This window comes from Mytilus californianus, unplaced genomic scaffold (genome assembly GCF_021869535.1).
Source record: "Mytilus californianus isolate M0D057914Y unplaced genomic scaffold, xbMytCali1.0.p SCAF_7, whole genome shotgun sequence".
NCBI classification, from domain to species: Eukaryota; Metazoa; Mollusca; class Bivalvia; order Mytilida; family Mytilidae; genus Mytilus; species Mytilus californianus.
The window spans coordinates 71,740,633-71,756,955 of record NW_026262723.1 but is presented as its reverse complement, the minus strand read 5'-3'; the positions used below and the strand labels follow the sequence as shown (position 1 = coordinate 71,756,955).

Genomic DNA, 16,323 nt, shown 5'->3' with positions numbered 1-16,323 from the left:
GAATCGGACATATCGTACAAATCTGTTCTTGATGATTGATTGTTGGTTGTTGACCGTTCAGGTGACCGCTGAGGCCCCCGACTGACTGCATAGACAGTATGTTTCGGTCAGATGAGATATATAGTATTCTAGTCCAAACATTGATTGAAGTAACAAATTATTTGTTTGACCTAGTACAAACCGTATGTCATTTCTCAATAAACGATAATTTTCGTAAAATTTGTTATCTATTTCTATATTTGAAGTTATGCAATGTTTCTCAATTATACAATTATGGTTTCAACTTGCAAGATTATCGTTTGATATATCTTACCAATCCTGGTAGTCCAAAAACACCTGAATGATATTGATATATCATATGGAAACTGATATGACATTTCACAGTTAAAAAACAATTAAAGAGAATATCAATTTAATAAAATGACGTTTTTGATAAAACAAGGTGCAACTATACATGTTGAAGTCGCTACAATTCCCTTGTCAATAATAAAACTTACAACAACAACTCAAATTGCAAATGCAAAGTTGATTTAAAGCCATTATAAAGTATACCGACAAATGGTGGTATTCCGATGGAAACTAAATGTGTCCCTAATGTTGCAGATTTATTACTTTACTGTTATGAGTCCGAATTTATGAAAAAAGATTCTCAAAGACCCAACAAAATACCACTTGATGTATAAAAACGTTTGTAACTTTTACCAAAATAAACATCGTTTAACAATACATGACATAGTCTTTGGTAACATTCAAGATTTTTTTTTCTGAATATATGAATGACATGTATTCGCCAAAACTTATTACCACTACTAAATCAAACATTTATAGTGTTATGTATAATTTTTAGCTCACCTGAACCGTTCGCTGCATTCATTCGCCACATTGTTCATATTGTGGCTCGCGGCTGACATTTTACGATATCAATCGGTAGAAAACCCGATAATCTATACTTATCTTGAAAATCTCTTTATAAAGGAAAATCTTACAGATGTTCAGAATGTTGAGTTCTACCTACTGTCCATCCACATGAAAACTGACTGCCCTTAAATGAAGATGTTTAGCAATTTCTTTATTTTTGCCTGTTATCTTAAACACTATAATAGATAGAGTGAAACTACAACAGCAAAATGATCAGCAAGACAAGATCTACAAATGAATTAACATAGCCGAAATCATGGTTCTCAACTCCTTATAGGTGTTACAGCCCCAAAATGAAAATTATTTCCATTTTTTGTGTTTTGGCATTTTATTTTTAAAACTATAATAGATAAAAAAAATTATTAAATTGCAAAAATAATCAGTAGGCCAAGACAAACAAATTTGTTAACATGACCGAAATCCTTAGTCGACTTCTCATAGGAGTTATTGCTCTTTCATGATGATGTTATAACTTTTTGCATATTTGGCCAAATTATAGTAGATTAAAAAAATTATACAGCAAAAAACATCAGCAAGACAAGCAGAACATATATCAACACGGCCTTGTAGGAGTTGTAGTCGCTTAAAGATAAGGATACGTTCTTATTAATACTAGTGAAATGGTTTACGAATGGAAACGTTTGTATTGTTTCATCTATGGATTCAGATAACTTATAAAGACCTTAATTTTGATGTTGTATTTAATTTTGATGTTATATTTGTTATTCTCGTCGGATTTTGTCAAATGTCTTAACGTCTTTTCTGTTATATTCGTGTGTTATGGTAAAGATAATTAATCACCCCCTTCATTAATTAGATTTTAGTTTGGTACAACGAAATTTATACGATATATTTGGTTTACAGTTTGATTCAGAAGAAACACCGACATAGCTCAATAATACAATTAATTATCTAATTACTACCACAATTTGATATTTATAAGTATTGTAATTTTCATTGTTATTAATAAATGTAATGTCAGTATTACAAATCTAATCTTGAATCAATCCTAATCCTATCTTATTTTTGGGAAATATTTTTACAAATTCAAATGTGACGTCACTTTGTGTGTTTTTTTAGAATTTCAAATGTGACGTCACTTTGTGCGTTGAGGCTTTGGCTAACTTGGCTGTGTATTTTTATGTGTTGGATTAAGTTGTTTTATGTAATGTATCCGTTTTTATTCTGTAGTTAGTCCCCACTTCAGTTTTATCATGTATATCTATTATATAGTCATTTTATAAAATTTACTGTTTGCAAAATTATAAATTATTCTAAATAATAAGGATGTTCTTGTCCCAGGCAGAAAACCCTGGCCGTGTTAGGCGCAACTTTTTGGAAGTTTTGGTCCTCGGTGCTCTTCAGCTTTGTACTTGTTTTGGCTTTCAAACTTTTTTCATCTGAGCGTCACTGGTTGGTCTTGTGTGGACGAGACGCACGTCTGGCGTATTGAATTTTAAGCCTAGTACCTTTTGTTAGCTATTATTCGTGTGTTTCTTTGTCCTATATGTTCTCCCATTTATTTGTATTGTGGTCCTGTCATGTGATGTTGTCGTTTTGGTGTTGTGTTTGACGTTGCCATAAAAGCGGGAGGTTTGGCATGCCACAAAACCAGGTTCAACCCACCATTTTTTTCTTAAAATGTCCTGTACCAAGTCAGAAAAATGGCCATTGTTATATTATAGTTCGTTTCTGTGTGTGTTACATTTTAATGTTGTGTTTTTGTTGTGTCGTTGTTCTCCTCTTATATTTGATGCGTTTCCCTCAGTTTTAGTTTGTAACCCGGATTTGTTTTTATCTCTATCGATTTATGAGTTTCGAACAGCGGTATACTACTGTTGCCTTTATTCATGGTAATCATTCAGACAAACATATACTGATACTGGGAATTTTACAATTACAGTTTTCATTTTTCCCTTTTTGACAGTTTTCCAGAACTATTCATTACTTTGGACCAGTTTTTACAAACCATACGCATAAATCCTTTTTACCACAAAAAATTTCATTTTTTACTTATTTCTTCTTCCGCTAAAAAACAGAACTGCGTTATTGGTCAAACCTATTTCTCCCTCTTTGTTTCAGTATTGACTCGTTTCTCAATAGTTCGACATCAGCAGCTAATTCGAAATTGATAATGAACTACTATTGTTATCATTTCAAGCAACATGACGGGTGCCACATGTGGGGCAGGATCTGCTTACCCTTCAGGAGCACCTGAGATCACCCCCAGTTTTTGGTGGGGTTCGTGTTGCTTAGTCTTTAGTTTTCTATGTTGTGTCATCTGTACTATTATTTGTCTGTTTGTCTTTTTATTTGTGGCCATGGCGTTGTCAGTTTATTTTCGATCTATGAGTTTGACTGTCCCTCTGGTATCTTTCGTCCCTTTTTTCAATATATTTTCAAGTTGAAGTTTCGATATTTTGCATCTCTCATTTCATTTGTTTTAACATGCCATTTAGTTGCCATGCCTAAAGTGTTACCATGTCAATGACCGAAAAATAAGGAAAGTGGTATGATTATCACTGAGACAACTATCCACTAGAATTCAAATAAGAGGATATAAGCAATTATAGGTCACCGTACGGCCTCCAAGAATGAGAAAACCCACATTTAATTAAAGTATAGATTTCTAATTTCGCTTTCCTCATTTAATCAGTTTATGAAATGCCCATACCTTAAAATCGGGTATAAAAGGTCCCATCGTGCAAATGTGAAACAACTCAAACGAAAAAACTTACGGCCTAATTTATAACAAAACAATTTACGAAAAATAAATTTGACAGAAATGAACAAACGACTACAACTGAACCACAGTCTCTTGACTTAGAACAGGCACATACAGAATGTGGTGGGATTAAACATGTTTTTTAGTGCTCAGCTCTCCCTCTTTACATCATAAATACTAGAAAAAATGATACTGTTTATTGGTATTCATTATACTATATTTATGTTACTCAGACTTCAGTTATCTATGTTGTGTTTTGTATACTATTGATCGTAGTTTTCAGTTATTTTGCAATGACGTTGTCAGTTTGCTTTCGACGTAAGAGTTTTGATACCCCTTTGGTATCTTTCGCCTCTCTTTTCTAATAAAACTCACTTATTGAATTTCAAGCGTCTGAAGCGCTTTTCTGGATTTACCTTCACCAAGAACGCTCATACTCAAAAATATGAAAGCCAGGGATGTATAAATACGGAGAAACATTAGGAGCTATATGACCAAAAAGGGACATAAAAGAAAAGTCAAATTCATCTAGGTATACTTTGCCTGATGGAGTTTAAATCATACTTAAAATATTCATTGTTATATATTTTTCAAATAGTTAAGAAATAATTTCCAAAGACAAATAAAATGTTCGTATTAATATATACCAGGGAATCGATAAAGACCTTTATGACAAACAACAGTCAACATGAACAGAACCTAGTAAACTATAGATTGTCGTAACAATACAAACGCTTGAAACTGGAGTAAACTCAATTCCATCGGAATAGTAAACAGTTCTTAAAACGTGGTACATGGCGGGAAACCTATGGTAAAAGTTAGACAACAATTCAAACATAAAGAGCTCTGATAATCTGTGATTAAAAGTCTCAAAAACGATACTCATTCCAATCGAAAAAACTATCGCGAGAACTTAACTTTTATCTAATTCACGTCACCTAAATCTGACTTTGTGAATCTTTTGTTGGGTAGCTTCCGCGTCAGGTTTTTTCAAATGCACGTGTTGGAAGAAAGCATTTTTACAACTTCATTAGAAAATAAAATTAAACCAGGAAACAATATGATTAATTGTTTCAATCACAAGCTCAAAATCAGAAATTGTCACACCCAATAAAATGCGATTATAATTAAGAGCTTACAGAACATACATGAACTTTGAAAATTTTAAAGGTTATATACTCCCATAAAGATTCTTTTACAATTCTTTTTATAGTTACTCAATTTTTAGCAAAGTCTTTTATCATTGCAGTTTTGGGCCATTTTCAGGTATTGAATACTTTCAGAAATACGCAAAAATATTGTTTAAAACCTTCAGGTTCACATATAAATCGATGACAAAAAGTTTTAGAAAATGTCGTTGATGTGAAATCAATTCAGAAAATTTGCCTTTTGATATATTTAATACATACTATTAAATCAAGAATGTATAATCATTTTATTAAGGTATGACAACAAAACATATCAATCAATCCAGATCTAGTCAAATGAAGATTGGCAGCAACAAAAGCATAGCAGGTAAGTATATGTAAAAACCAGGCTTTAAAGGTATTGTGAAACTACCTATTCTAGACGTGGTGTGAATCAGATGTGGATACTTAAAAATCCGAAGATCTTTAAGAGTACATACAAGTTGAGACTCTTTCATACTGCAATAGTATCAAAACACTTGACTTTTCTACACTTTACACAGGTATTCCCCATTCCAAACTAATAGATAAATTGAAGAAGTTTGTCCTGCTTTGTTTCATAAAAAAGAATGGCCAACGTAGATACAAGAATCTTATCTTAGGGAGGGATATTTCGTAACTTGTGAGAAAATACTCTGATTCAAACAAAAAACTCTATGAGACTGACATTATGAAAATGCTTGATTTCCTAATTAACAAAATATTTGTTACGTTCGAAGGACGTGTTTTTCAACAAACAATCGACATTGTCATGGGAACAAAGTGTGCTCCTCTTCTTGCCGACTTATTCCTCTATTTATACGAGGCTTACTTCATACAGGAACTTCTTCGGGAAAAAGAAAAGAAGTTAGCAGTATCCTTTAAATTCACTTTCCGCTATATAGATGATGTTCTTTAACTAAATAGTTCCAAATTTGGTGACTCTGTTGAACGCTTCTATCCCATCGAACTTGAGGTAAAGGATAAAAAAGATACAGTTAAGGCTGCCTCATATCTTAAATGAGACAATGAGGGTCGGTTGAAAACAAAATTGTACGACAAAAGTGATGATTTCAGCTTCCCAATTGTGAAATGTCCATTTATATGTTGTAACATTCCACCAGCGCATGCATACGGAGTACATATCTCCAAGCTGATACGATATTTCAGGGCTTTTTTTTTCCTATCATGATTTCAGTTTTTGGTGGGGTTCGTGTTTCTCAGTCTTTAGTTTTCTATGTTGTGTTTTGAGTACTGTTGTTTGTCTGTTAGTCTTTTTCTCTTTTAGCAATGACGCTGACCGTTTAGTTTCGACTTATGTGTTTGAATGTCCCTTTGGTATCTTACGCCTCTTTTTTAAAACCCAGTTTCGTCATTTCACTCACATCAACCACCAACTATGTGGCAACCGACTTCTCCGATAAAAAACCCATGCATATAAAAAAAGTTGTATGCTCTTATGGTTTTTTTTTTAAGTTATGATGTATTTATTCTTGAGATACCTTCTCTGATGTGTGCTACTTCATTCTCTCAATTTAAGGCCAGTTTTTGTAAAAAAAAAATTTAATAAGACGCACACCACCTATTCTTGGCCCCATTCCTTTCTAAGTAACAGTTTTCACCTTCGAACATTTATTGGGGGCGGGGTCAATATACCGTTATTCACAAATCAAACCGTAATGGTTACCGTAATTTTGGATACCAGGTACTTCATATCTAAGAAACAGGAAATATATGTCTTTTGTGGACAGTTGTCTCATTGGCAATCATACCACATCTTCTAATTTTTATAATATATGCCCTCAATTACACATTTTTGTATTATTCCAAATCATCAGCCAAAAGGTGATCTAGAAAGAAAACAGTCCTTCATCTTTTATTTGAAACTTAAATTACCAAATATATTCTACATAGTTTAATATTAACACCTATGCGTAGGAACAATTTTGTTTTAGATATGTACTATTTTCCAGTATGTTCTTTTTGACCAGGCCCGAGTTGGTGGTGTTACATCTTACATAGTCTACCCGAATTAATTGCCCTTTATAAGCATTATGTTCTTCCAAGTTATCTTACATTTATCTTGACGTGCCCTGTGGTTGTCTAAATGTTTGTATTGTTTTTGAACGCTTCAGTGTGATTGTCGGGATAAATTATGACAGTACATGTTTGATTTCATTGCCAGATTCATTTTATTGATATCAATTGCTCCATGGCTTTGTTCTTCAATTCACAGTTGTGATCGTCAGTTTAAAAAGAATTCTGCTCAAACCAGTGCTAGGGGCCGTCTTAAACTTGCCGTTAGGTGAGAGTTTTTTTCGCTCCTCGTTTAGGGCCTCACTGTGACTTTGAGATGAAGAACAGCAATAAACGCGCTGTTCCCTTGCTTTTTGTGTTTTTTGCTGATTTTGAGTCATGGATTTATACCCAATATCCTTTCTTTTCTATCAAAGACGAACCTCACATGGTTCATTCAAGTCTGTTTAAATAAGAGAATGCTGGTAAAGCACATGTAAAGGTCCCAAACAATTACAATACATTAAGTCATAGTAGTTATGGGCAAAAGTAATTTAATTTCATTATTTATCTAAAAAAAAACGAGAGATATTCTTTTCAAAGGGTAAACTCACAATGTAGAAGGGGAGATATCAAATTAAATACTTAAAAACATATAAAGAAGAAGAATATTGATGAATTAAAAAATAAATAAAAGGAGATGTGGATCAGACGTCAATGGGACTGCAACGACACGCAACGCAAGATGATATCTAGAGGTCAACATACGGTCTTAAACAATACACAAATGTCTATATAATATGCACAAGTATACATTTATATTAACAAGCATGCATAAGTAACAGACCTACAAGATATTGAAGTAAATACAGCCTTTTTCAGGTATAGTAGCAGGCATTGTAGCAGGTGTTGGTTTCTTTACTTTGATAATTGCAATCTTCATATTTAAACGGTATGTATTGATGCTATGATTAAAGTTTAAAGATCTATTGATATTTGTTGAAAGTTGTATTTGAATTGCATACACGCGCTGACTATATATTAAACATCAATCGATTATTCTAAAACTTATAGAAAGTGTTAAGTTAGAATACTGTAAATCAACCAATTTTTGCGAGCGATTTATTTTCGCGACTTTCGCAAGTAGAAGAAAACGCGAATATAAATCGTCGCGAATATGTAAAACTTGGATCTTTCCTAATTCAAATGCTCAAGAAAATGTGAAAATCGCGAAATTTAATCGCCGCGATTTGGGCTAGAAAAGCGAAACGTTAAATAAAGTATCCGCGAAAATATGTTGGTTTACAGTATTTTGATTCTATAAAGTTATAACATTTGTGAAATTAAGTCTGCAATCTGAATATTATGTTAAAGTAATTTACTACACGATAAGCATTTTTATAAATTTTCTCTATAAAAAGAATTCAAATTTTAATTCTCGAATTAATTAGTATGGTATTGGTTTTGTCATCAGCTTTTAAACTAACTAATTAAGTGGTATGGACTAAGTAGTAGCAGACGGGAAATGTTAACATAACTTATTTAAAAAATTTTCTCACTCGTTTATTTCAAATAATCACAAAAACGAAATATTGTTCTATCAGTTACCGAAAAACCTAAAAAATGCCAGAATTACAAAACAAAGGTATGTTGTAAAATAATTAAGTGCTTTCATTAATACACCGGTATTTGGTATTTACAACAAAAAATAATTGTTTCATATATTATTTTATATTTTAGTTTCTCTATGTCCTGTCCTGGAAGAAAGGTCCCTTATGAAATAAAACATGATGAACAAGATTATACAGGAAATCAAAATGTTGCTTACATCGACTCAAACGCTTTTGATATTGAAGGAAATGGTAATTACTATACCACACTTGGAAATGAATCAGATGATCATAACTACATAGAATTGGGAAATTCTCCACAAAGTGAAAACGAAAACCATACTATCGAACCAGATTCTTATTTGACCGTGTGTAATTCTTTTGACCAGAATAGACAATCGTCATCAACTGATGCCACATATGAGGAAGTCAAAAACAGAAAGGTTTAACAGAAATTCTAGGAAAAACCGGAAAGAAACATAATGATTATGCGGAATTTGCTACAAGCATAACAACACAAGATGATACTAATTCAAAGAATCTAGTCAGTCAAACGAATACCTTATACTTGATCAAAAAGAAACAAGGTACGATAAAAGATCAAATTATACATGCCAAAGTTCTGGACAAGAATTAGACTCTAGTCAGACGAAGGGAACAGACTTTGACAAAAGCAACAATAAAAACTTTGATGCTTTCTGAGAGTACAAGCTTACAAAAAAACATGTAATATAAGCCAATAATATTAGTTGAGTACATTTTGTAATTGATCATTAATATAAAGTGAAGTTACTTGTGATCCTTCCTAGGTTGATTCTAATCATGTTTCGTGTAAATTAAAGGTTCTGTTCACTGACCTTATTTATTTGAAATACAGTTGTTCATCTGTGTAATCTATATAAATCATTACACTTTACTTTTTAAGTCAGATACAGATGATTTATTTTTGCTTTCTTACTTGTTGTTTGATAAATAAAGGCAACAATAGTATACCCTGTTAAAAAGTCATAAAACGATTGAGAGAAAACAAATCCGGGTTACAAACTAAAACTGATGGAAGCACATCAACTATAAGAGGAAAACAACGGAACAACAGAAACACTAAAGTGCAACAAAAACAAACACCAACATACATAGAAACGAACTATTTGATAACAACTGCCATATTCCTGACTTGGTACAGGACATTTTAAGAATAAATGGTGGGTTGAACCTGGTTTTATGGCTAGCCAAACCTCCCGCTTATATGGCAATGTTAAAAAATATCGCTAAATTGACAACACTACGTGACAGAAATACAGCACAAACAAACGCAAGAACACTCAGCACAGAGAAACGCACAAATAAATAATATAATAGTCGTTACAAAATGTAAACCGCAAAACATGAAATATACCCGACCACCTGTTGTTATTTGTTTACCGATTTAGTAAGATCAGAAACATTTTTTTAAATGTAAAAATAGTGTCTGATGTTTCTGATGTAAGTAAGAAGGGTAAAAAAGAGGTGGAATATTCCAAGGGGACATTCGAAACTCTGAGACATTGAAAGTCTGAGAAAATTCGACAAAGCCATGTCAAAAAACTAAAAACGACGAATAGACGAACAAGTCTACAAAACACTACAAAGAAAACTAAATACTGAGCAACATAAACGCCACCAAAAAATTGGGGGAGAGGGGGGATGAATACGGGTGATCTAAAGAGTGAGCAGTTCCTGTTCTTCATGTGACACCCATCGTCATGTTTGTGCAAGTACAACTTATAAATTGTAGCAACGAAATTGACCGTCTGGTTGAAAGCAAGTTAGAACAACCTGCCAAACGCCACAACATATCTTATTGCACAATAGTTCTTTAGTGAGTCAGCGTGCTTCTAAAACCCAAAATGAGCACAGTCAAGTTAGCATTCATTTGATCAATATCATAATAGTTTTAACAAATTGTTTGAATTCTTGGAATATTGATTCATAGATGTAAGTCCGTCCCTCCAACCAAATATAATATAACAGGTTATCTTTTAGCTTTTGTTATTCAAAGTTAATATGAGATATACTTATATAGCTTTTAACTCTGTTTCTCTAAATGACAGTTTCTTGTCCATTTCAAGGAGTAGGTAGGCCTACCAACGTCCTATTGTGTAGAATTTTCTTAATGAAATATATAATTATTTATAATATACATGTACATTTATAAAAGGAGGTGAAGGATCTAGATAATTGAGACTGTAAACCAACATCGCGAGTTAATCTAAAGGTCACCGTTTAGAAAACTCCCTGGTAAAACTTATATGGCAGATTATACTTCTTTGCTAGTAAATTCGGTTTAAAAAAAAGGCTAATTCATTATTTGTCAGTCCCATATCCAGAGGTGTAATTCAATGGTTGTCGTTGCTTGCTATCTGGGATATACGTCACTGTGCCAACAACCCAATGACACTAATAACCAAAAGACATGTAGAGAGCTACATTTAGTTTTAAACAACCAACAAAATTGTTTCAAAATGTTGTTTATTAAATTGCAGGACTTTTTTTATCATTATTTTGTAAATGTTAAATGATTTACGGGGTTGTCACATGTTCCCTCTTTTCAAAGAGCTTCAATTATTACCTCCAAGAGACGAACATGATTTGAAGATTTACTCCTACACTTATAACATAACGTGTTATAATTAAGATTAATTTTTCCGCTGAATTTATACAGTAAGTAAGTAAGTGAATAGTTTATTTTTTTGAAAATATATTATCACAATCTAATATTAACAAAAGTAGCAGCTTATATTTTTCACAATTAAATTGCTGCAGACATTTACAAACTGTAAATGAATATGAAATTAATACTTTATAAATTATATGCATGCGAAGCGTTTTTCTGAATTGACCTTCATTAGGAATAACTCTCAAACTTAAAAATATTTGACAGCTAAGGATATATACATATTTGAATGTATGACCAAAATGACACAAAAAGACATACAAATTTTATCGAGTATATATGCAAAATCATTCAATTAAAAGAAGTGTTGAACAGTAATAATCTATTTGCAGCTAAGTTACCCAAATTTGTTTAAGGGCACTGTGATATTCTCTTCTTTAATTGAGCTAAACATTTATGAAATACGCAAATCAAAATAATTTTGAAGCCCTTGATAGATAGGAAAAAATACATTTTGAAAAATCACAAACTCAATGGAGCAAACAAACCTCATCCGCCACATTTTGTATGTGCTTGTTCCAAGGCATATGCCTGTAATTTAGTGGTTGTCGTTGGTTGATGTCTATCATATTTATTTTCGTTTATTGTTTTGTTCATACTTCAGGCTGTTGGTTTTTTGTCGAGCCTGCGACTTTTGTCGCAGAAAGCTCGACATAGGGATAGTGATCCTGCGGCGGCGGCGTTAGCTAACTTCTTAAAAGCTTTAAATTTTAGAAGGTGGAAGACCTGGATGCTTCATACTTTGTATATAGATGCCTTATGTTACGAAGTTTCCGTCTGTCACATGTCCATTGTCCTTGACCTCATTTTCATGGTTCAGTGACTACTTGAAAAAAAAGTTAAGATTTTTTGTAATGTTAATTTCTATCTTATTATGAGTGATAGGATAACTATATTTGGTATGTGCATACCTTGCAAGTTCCTCATGCTCGTCAGACAGTTTTCACTTGACCTCGACCTCATTTCATGGATCAGTGAACAAGGTTAAGTTTTGGTGGTCAAGTCCATATCTCAGATACTAGAAGCAATAGGTCTAGCATATTCGGTATATGGAAGGACTGTAAGGTGTACATGTCCAACTGGCAGGTTTCATCTGACCTTGACCTCATTTTCATGGTTCAGTGGTTATAGTTAAGTTTTTGTGTATTGGTCTGTTTTTTTTATACTGCATGCAATAGGTCTACTATATTTGGTGTATGGAATTATTGTAAGGTGTACATGTCTAGCTGCCAGGTGTCTTTTGACCTTGACCTCATTTTCATGGTTCAGTGGTCAAAGTTAAATTTTTGAGTTTTGGTCTTTTTTTCTTATACTATATGCAATAGGTCAACTATATTTGGTGTATGGAAATATTTTATGATGTACATGTCAGTCTCGCAGGTTTTATTTGACCTTGACCTCATTTTCACGGTTCATTGCTCAGGGTTAAGTTTTTGTGTTTTGGTCTGTTTTTCTAATACTATAAGCAATACCTCATTTTCATGGTTCATTGGTCAATGTTTAGTTTTCTTGGTTAAGTCTTTATCTTAGAAGTTATAAGCAATAGGTCAACTATATTTAGTGTATTGAATGATTGTAAGGTGTACATGTATTTCTTATTTGGTTTATATGACCTTGACCTAATTTTTTGGATCATGTTATATGACGTATCGGGAAATAAATTTTTGGGGTGATACAACAATAAATTTATTGATAAACATTCATTTTATTTCAAAAAGATATTTTCTATCAATACATCCGAGGGTGAAAATGGTGCAGCCTTATTTTTTTTATCTTAATATTTAGCAACACAGTGTAGACCTGGCTAATTTGCAATTGCAATTCAGTGCAATAATCTTTAGTACTATAGTTCAAAGTCACACTTCCGGCTAAATAACGATTCTTATAATTCGTAAATACATAGTTAATTCGGGTCTATTTCTGAAAAGAAAAATTGTTTAAGAAATTGATAAATGATTTTGCTCAAATATTGCCGAAAATTAAAAAAAAATGAAAAAATAAATTGCCTGTTTAGTATAAATGTTTATCAAATTGTACGAACTTTAATACTATGGAGGGTCATAGATATAGAGTTGAACGTCCAGTTGAATAGGGTATTTCTAAAAAAAAAGAATTCCAATATTTTAATACATAAATCACCATTACAGAGGTCAACATAGTAAACTGATCACACTCAAAAGAGTTTAAAGACAAGGACGAATCAGAAATAAATACTCAAGAATTTTCAAGCTGAAAACACATCAGAGATTAGTACTCAAGAAATGTCAAGCAAGAGAAAAAAGTGGGTTTAACCTGTTACTTATCACTGTTTTATTGCACAATGTTTGATTATGATCTCTTTTGTGTGTTTTTCCCTATTAAGGAAATTATTTATTGTTCACTAAGTGTTCAATTTTTATGATACGAAAATGTTTGTCTTAAAACTGTCACTGGTGTTAAACTGATAATCGTAACTGGAATTACGACGATCCCAATATGGCGACGGCAGAAATAGGTAAAATCTTTTCAGTCATTTTTCTCAAATGTAGCCCGTTGTTGTCAAGAGTTATTCAGCTGCAAGGTTTTTCTATATCATTACATCATATTTGAATCGTAACTGTGCACTATAACTGTCTAAGCGCTTAGAAAATTGCCGTCGAAAAATTCAGGAGGATAATCGTAACTCGTAAAAATGATAATCGTAATTTCGGTATTAATAAATAAGAAGATAATCGTAACTGGATAGACTAAGTGTTTGATTGGTATTGACACGAAAACGTCTATCTAATAGCATATGATGAAAATATGGTGATGAATTAATCACGAAAACGTTCCCACATCTTATGACATTTCTTTTTGTGCATATATGATTAACAGTTGTAATGTAAACAGCTTCATACTAGTATATATTATAAAATTGGAAGGGGGACCAGCTTCAATAAATTTGTAAATGGGGAAACACGAACTATGTTAAAATACTGAAAACTCCAGGAACTAGGACCGTCACAAAATATGGGAGAAAATTTAAAAAAATTTCATCATGATCTCTTCATGTTTAGAGTTAAAAAGAAATATTGTTTGGTATTCTATTTAAATACGGACTTGAAAACAAATGTCACACCTTTTTGAATGTGTAAAAACTTTTCAGTCTTTGTGTAGTAAAACGTATTCAACTTATATTTTGTCCCATTTGGATCATTTGGTCAGAAGAACAGAAAAAAATGAACGAAGAGGATCTATTACACAAAAAAAAGCTCCATCTCATTGACAAATCTCTTCATGAATAAAAGTGCAATTGATATTTTTCTATCCAATTCACATTTTAATTAACGGTTAAAAAACTTAAAAATACTTTCAAATGATTTACATTACATTAACTAAATGTCAGTTGCACATTTTAACATGCTATGCTAAATAATACTACAGAAAATTTAATCCGGGTATAATTTTCAGTCTTATTTTTCACCTGTCATTCAACCCAAACTCTAATTGAAAACCCTTTGTTCTTGATTACCTTTGATCTCATCTATCCAACTTTTTTTTTACCTGTACTACCTATAATTTTAAAAAGTTGGATAAATGAGAATGAACCTTCATAATTGTCATGCATTTTTCTGAATCACAAAATATTTGTTTGATTATCTATTAAAGTCTTTGTAATTAAACCAGTTTCGACCCTGATGATCTACATATTATGCCTTCTGAGGACCAATACACATATATATATAATATATATTTGTGTTTTTTTCAGTCCTTCAAATGCTTCGCAAGACTATACGCGCCATTTAGTTAAGGCTTATAAAAACAATAAACACAAGTAACAATAAACACAAGTAACAACAAACACATGGAACAATAAACACATGGAACAATAAACACAAGGAACAATAAACACAAGTAACAATAAACACAAGGAACAATAAACAATAGTAACAATAAAATGGTAACTATTCTAGATCCTTTACCATCCACACTGTTTAAAGAAACGTCCTAAAATACATGGATATTTAATCAAAGTATTTGTGTGAATTTAATTTTTAAAATCATATAAAATATCAGTGTAAAACAGAACAAAAGTGAATTCACTTGAAAAATATGAACGGCTATTTTAACCGGGATACATTTCACTCCAAAATTAAATTATAGGTATTTCTATTGAAATATAAGGAAAAGGGCAAAATGAAAACTCATATCCACCAATCAAAGTATCAACTGTTAAATCCAATAATGCAGTTAAGTAACTGATGGAAAATTTTGTTTATTTCTCGCAGAAATTTAGTATAAACGTTCAGTTTATAGCACCCCCCCCCCCCCCCCCCATTTCCTTTTTTACATAATTTGTGGACCCACCCCCGAATATAAACAACAGGGAACTCAAAACTGACAGCGATCGTATGATAAATGATGTCTATATAAGGCACGGGGGAAGGGGTGGTGTCACTTCTGGCGTGCTGCTGAAATTAAAAAAAAATATCCCCTTTCATATATTGCCAAAGAACAAAAATCTGATCCATGTTATAACTTATATATGTATATAGGAAGTAACCCACAGCCACCCCCGTAGTATAGGGAATATTGAGATAGGGGAGGTGAACTTGCCCTTTTTATTGATTTAAAAGTCGATTGGATATATGCAATATTTGAGGCAAAACATATGGCATATTGAAATGTGGTATACGGGACTTTCATTTGAAAGGATTGCACTTTTGGGATATGGGATAATGCTAATTACCCCCTCCCCCCACCCCTTTTCCCCACTTCCAAGAAAAAACCAGAAACGCGAAAACAGCATTGAAACTTTGAAAGAATTAAAATTATCTATTTACCACAATAACTGACTCGACAGCTGCTTCATTTTCCATATCTTTACAGGTACATGTATTATATATTAAAAGGTAATGCATATTGTTGTCAGTTATAAATCGAGATATATATACATGTAAGTAAATTTGTCATAAATATTAACCTGTAAGTTGCTTCATTATTTTTTTATTTTGCGCTTTAATGTCATCGTTTAACTGGACATTGCCGTTTTTACACACAAAATACCATTGACAAGCTGGAAGACACATTTGTTATTTTTCAGTTACTATTATCCCATAAAGAAATTACGATTATCAAACAAGAAAAATGCCATCGAATTACGATTATCATCCCGAATTTTTCGGCGGCAATTTTCTAAGCGCTTAGACAATT

At 32.3% G+C, this 16,323-nt stretch overlaps 1 protein-coding gene across 7 annotated transcripts in view; it reads left to right on the top strand.

Annotated features, from left to right (window-relative positions):
* LOC127710060 (uncharacterized) overlaps positions 1 to 9,382 on the top strand; it is a 60,390-nt gene extending 51,008 nt beyond the window's left edge. For 3 of the 7 annotated variants that reach the window (XR_007985920.1, XM_052215790.1, XM_052215789.1), the window contains 3 exons: positions 5,087 to 5,158; positions 7,708 to 7,777; positions 8,566 to 9,382. Coding sequence is in view for 4 of the 7 variants with exons in the window: in XM_052215790.1 (XP_052071750.1) it covers positions 5,087 to 5,158; positions 7,708 to 7,777; positions 8,566 to 8,884 (461 nt within the window). In the remaining 3 variants the exon portion in view is untranslated. Of the gene's footprint in view, positions 1 to 5,086; positions 5,159 to 7,697; positions 7,778 to 8,565 lie in introns of all 7 variants that reach the window. The other 4 variants (XR_007985922.1, XM_052215788.1, XM_052215791.1 and 1 more) reach the window with 2 other exon arrangements.
* Positions 9,383 to 16,323: the final 6,941 nt, after the last annotated feature.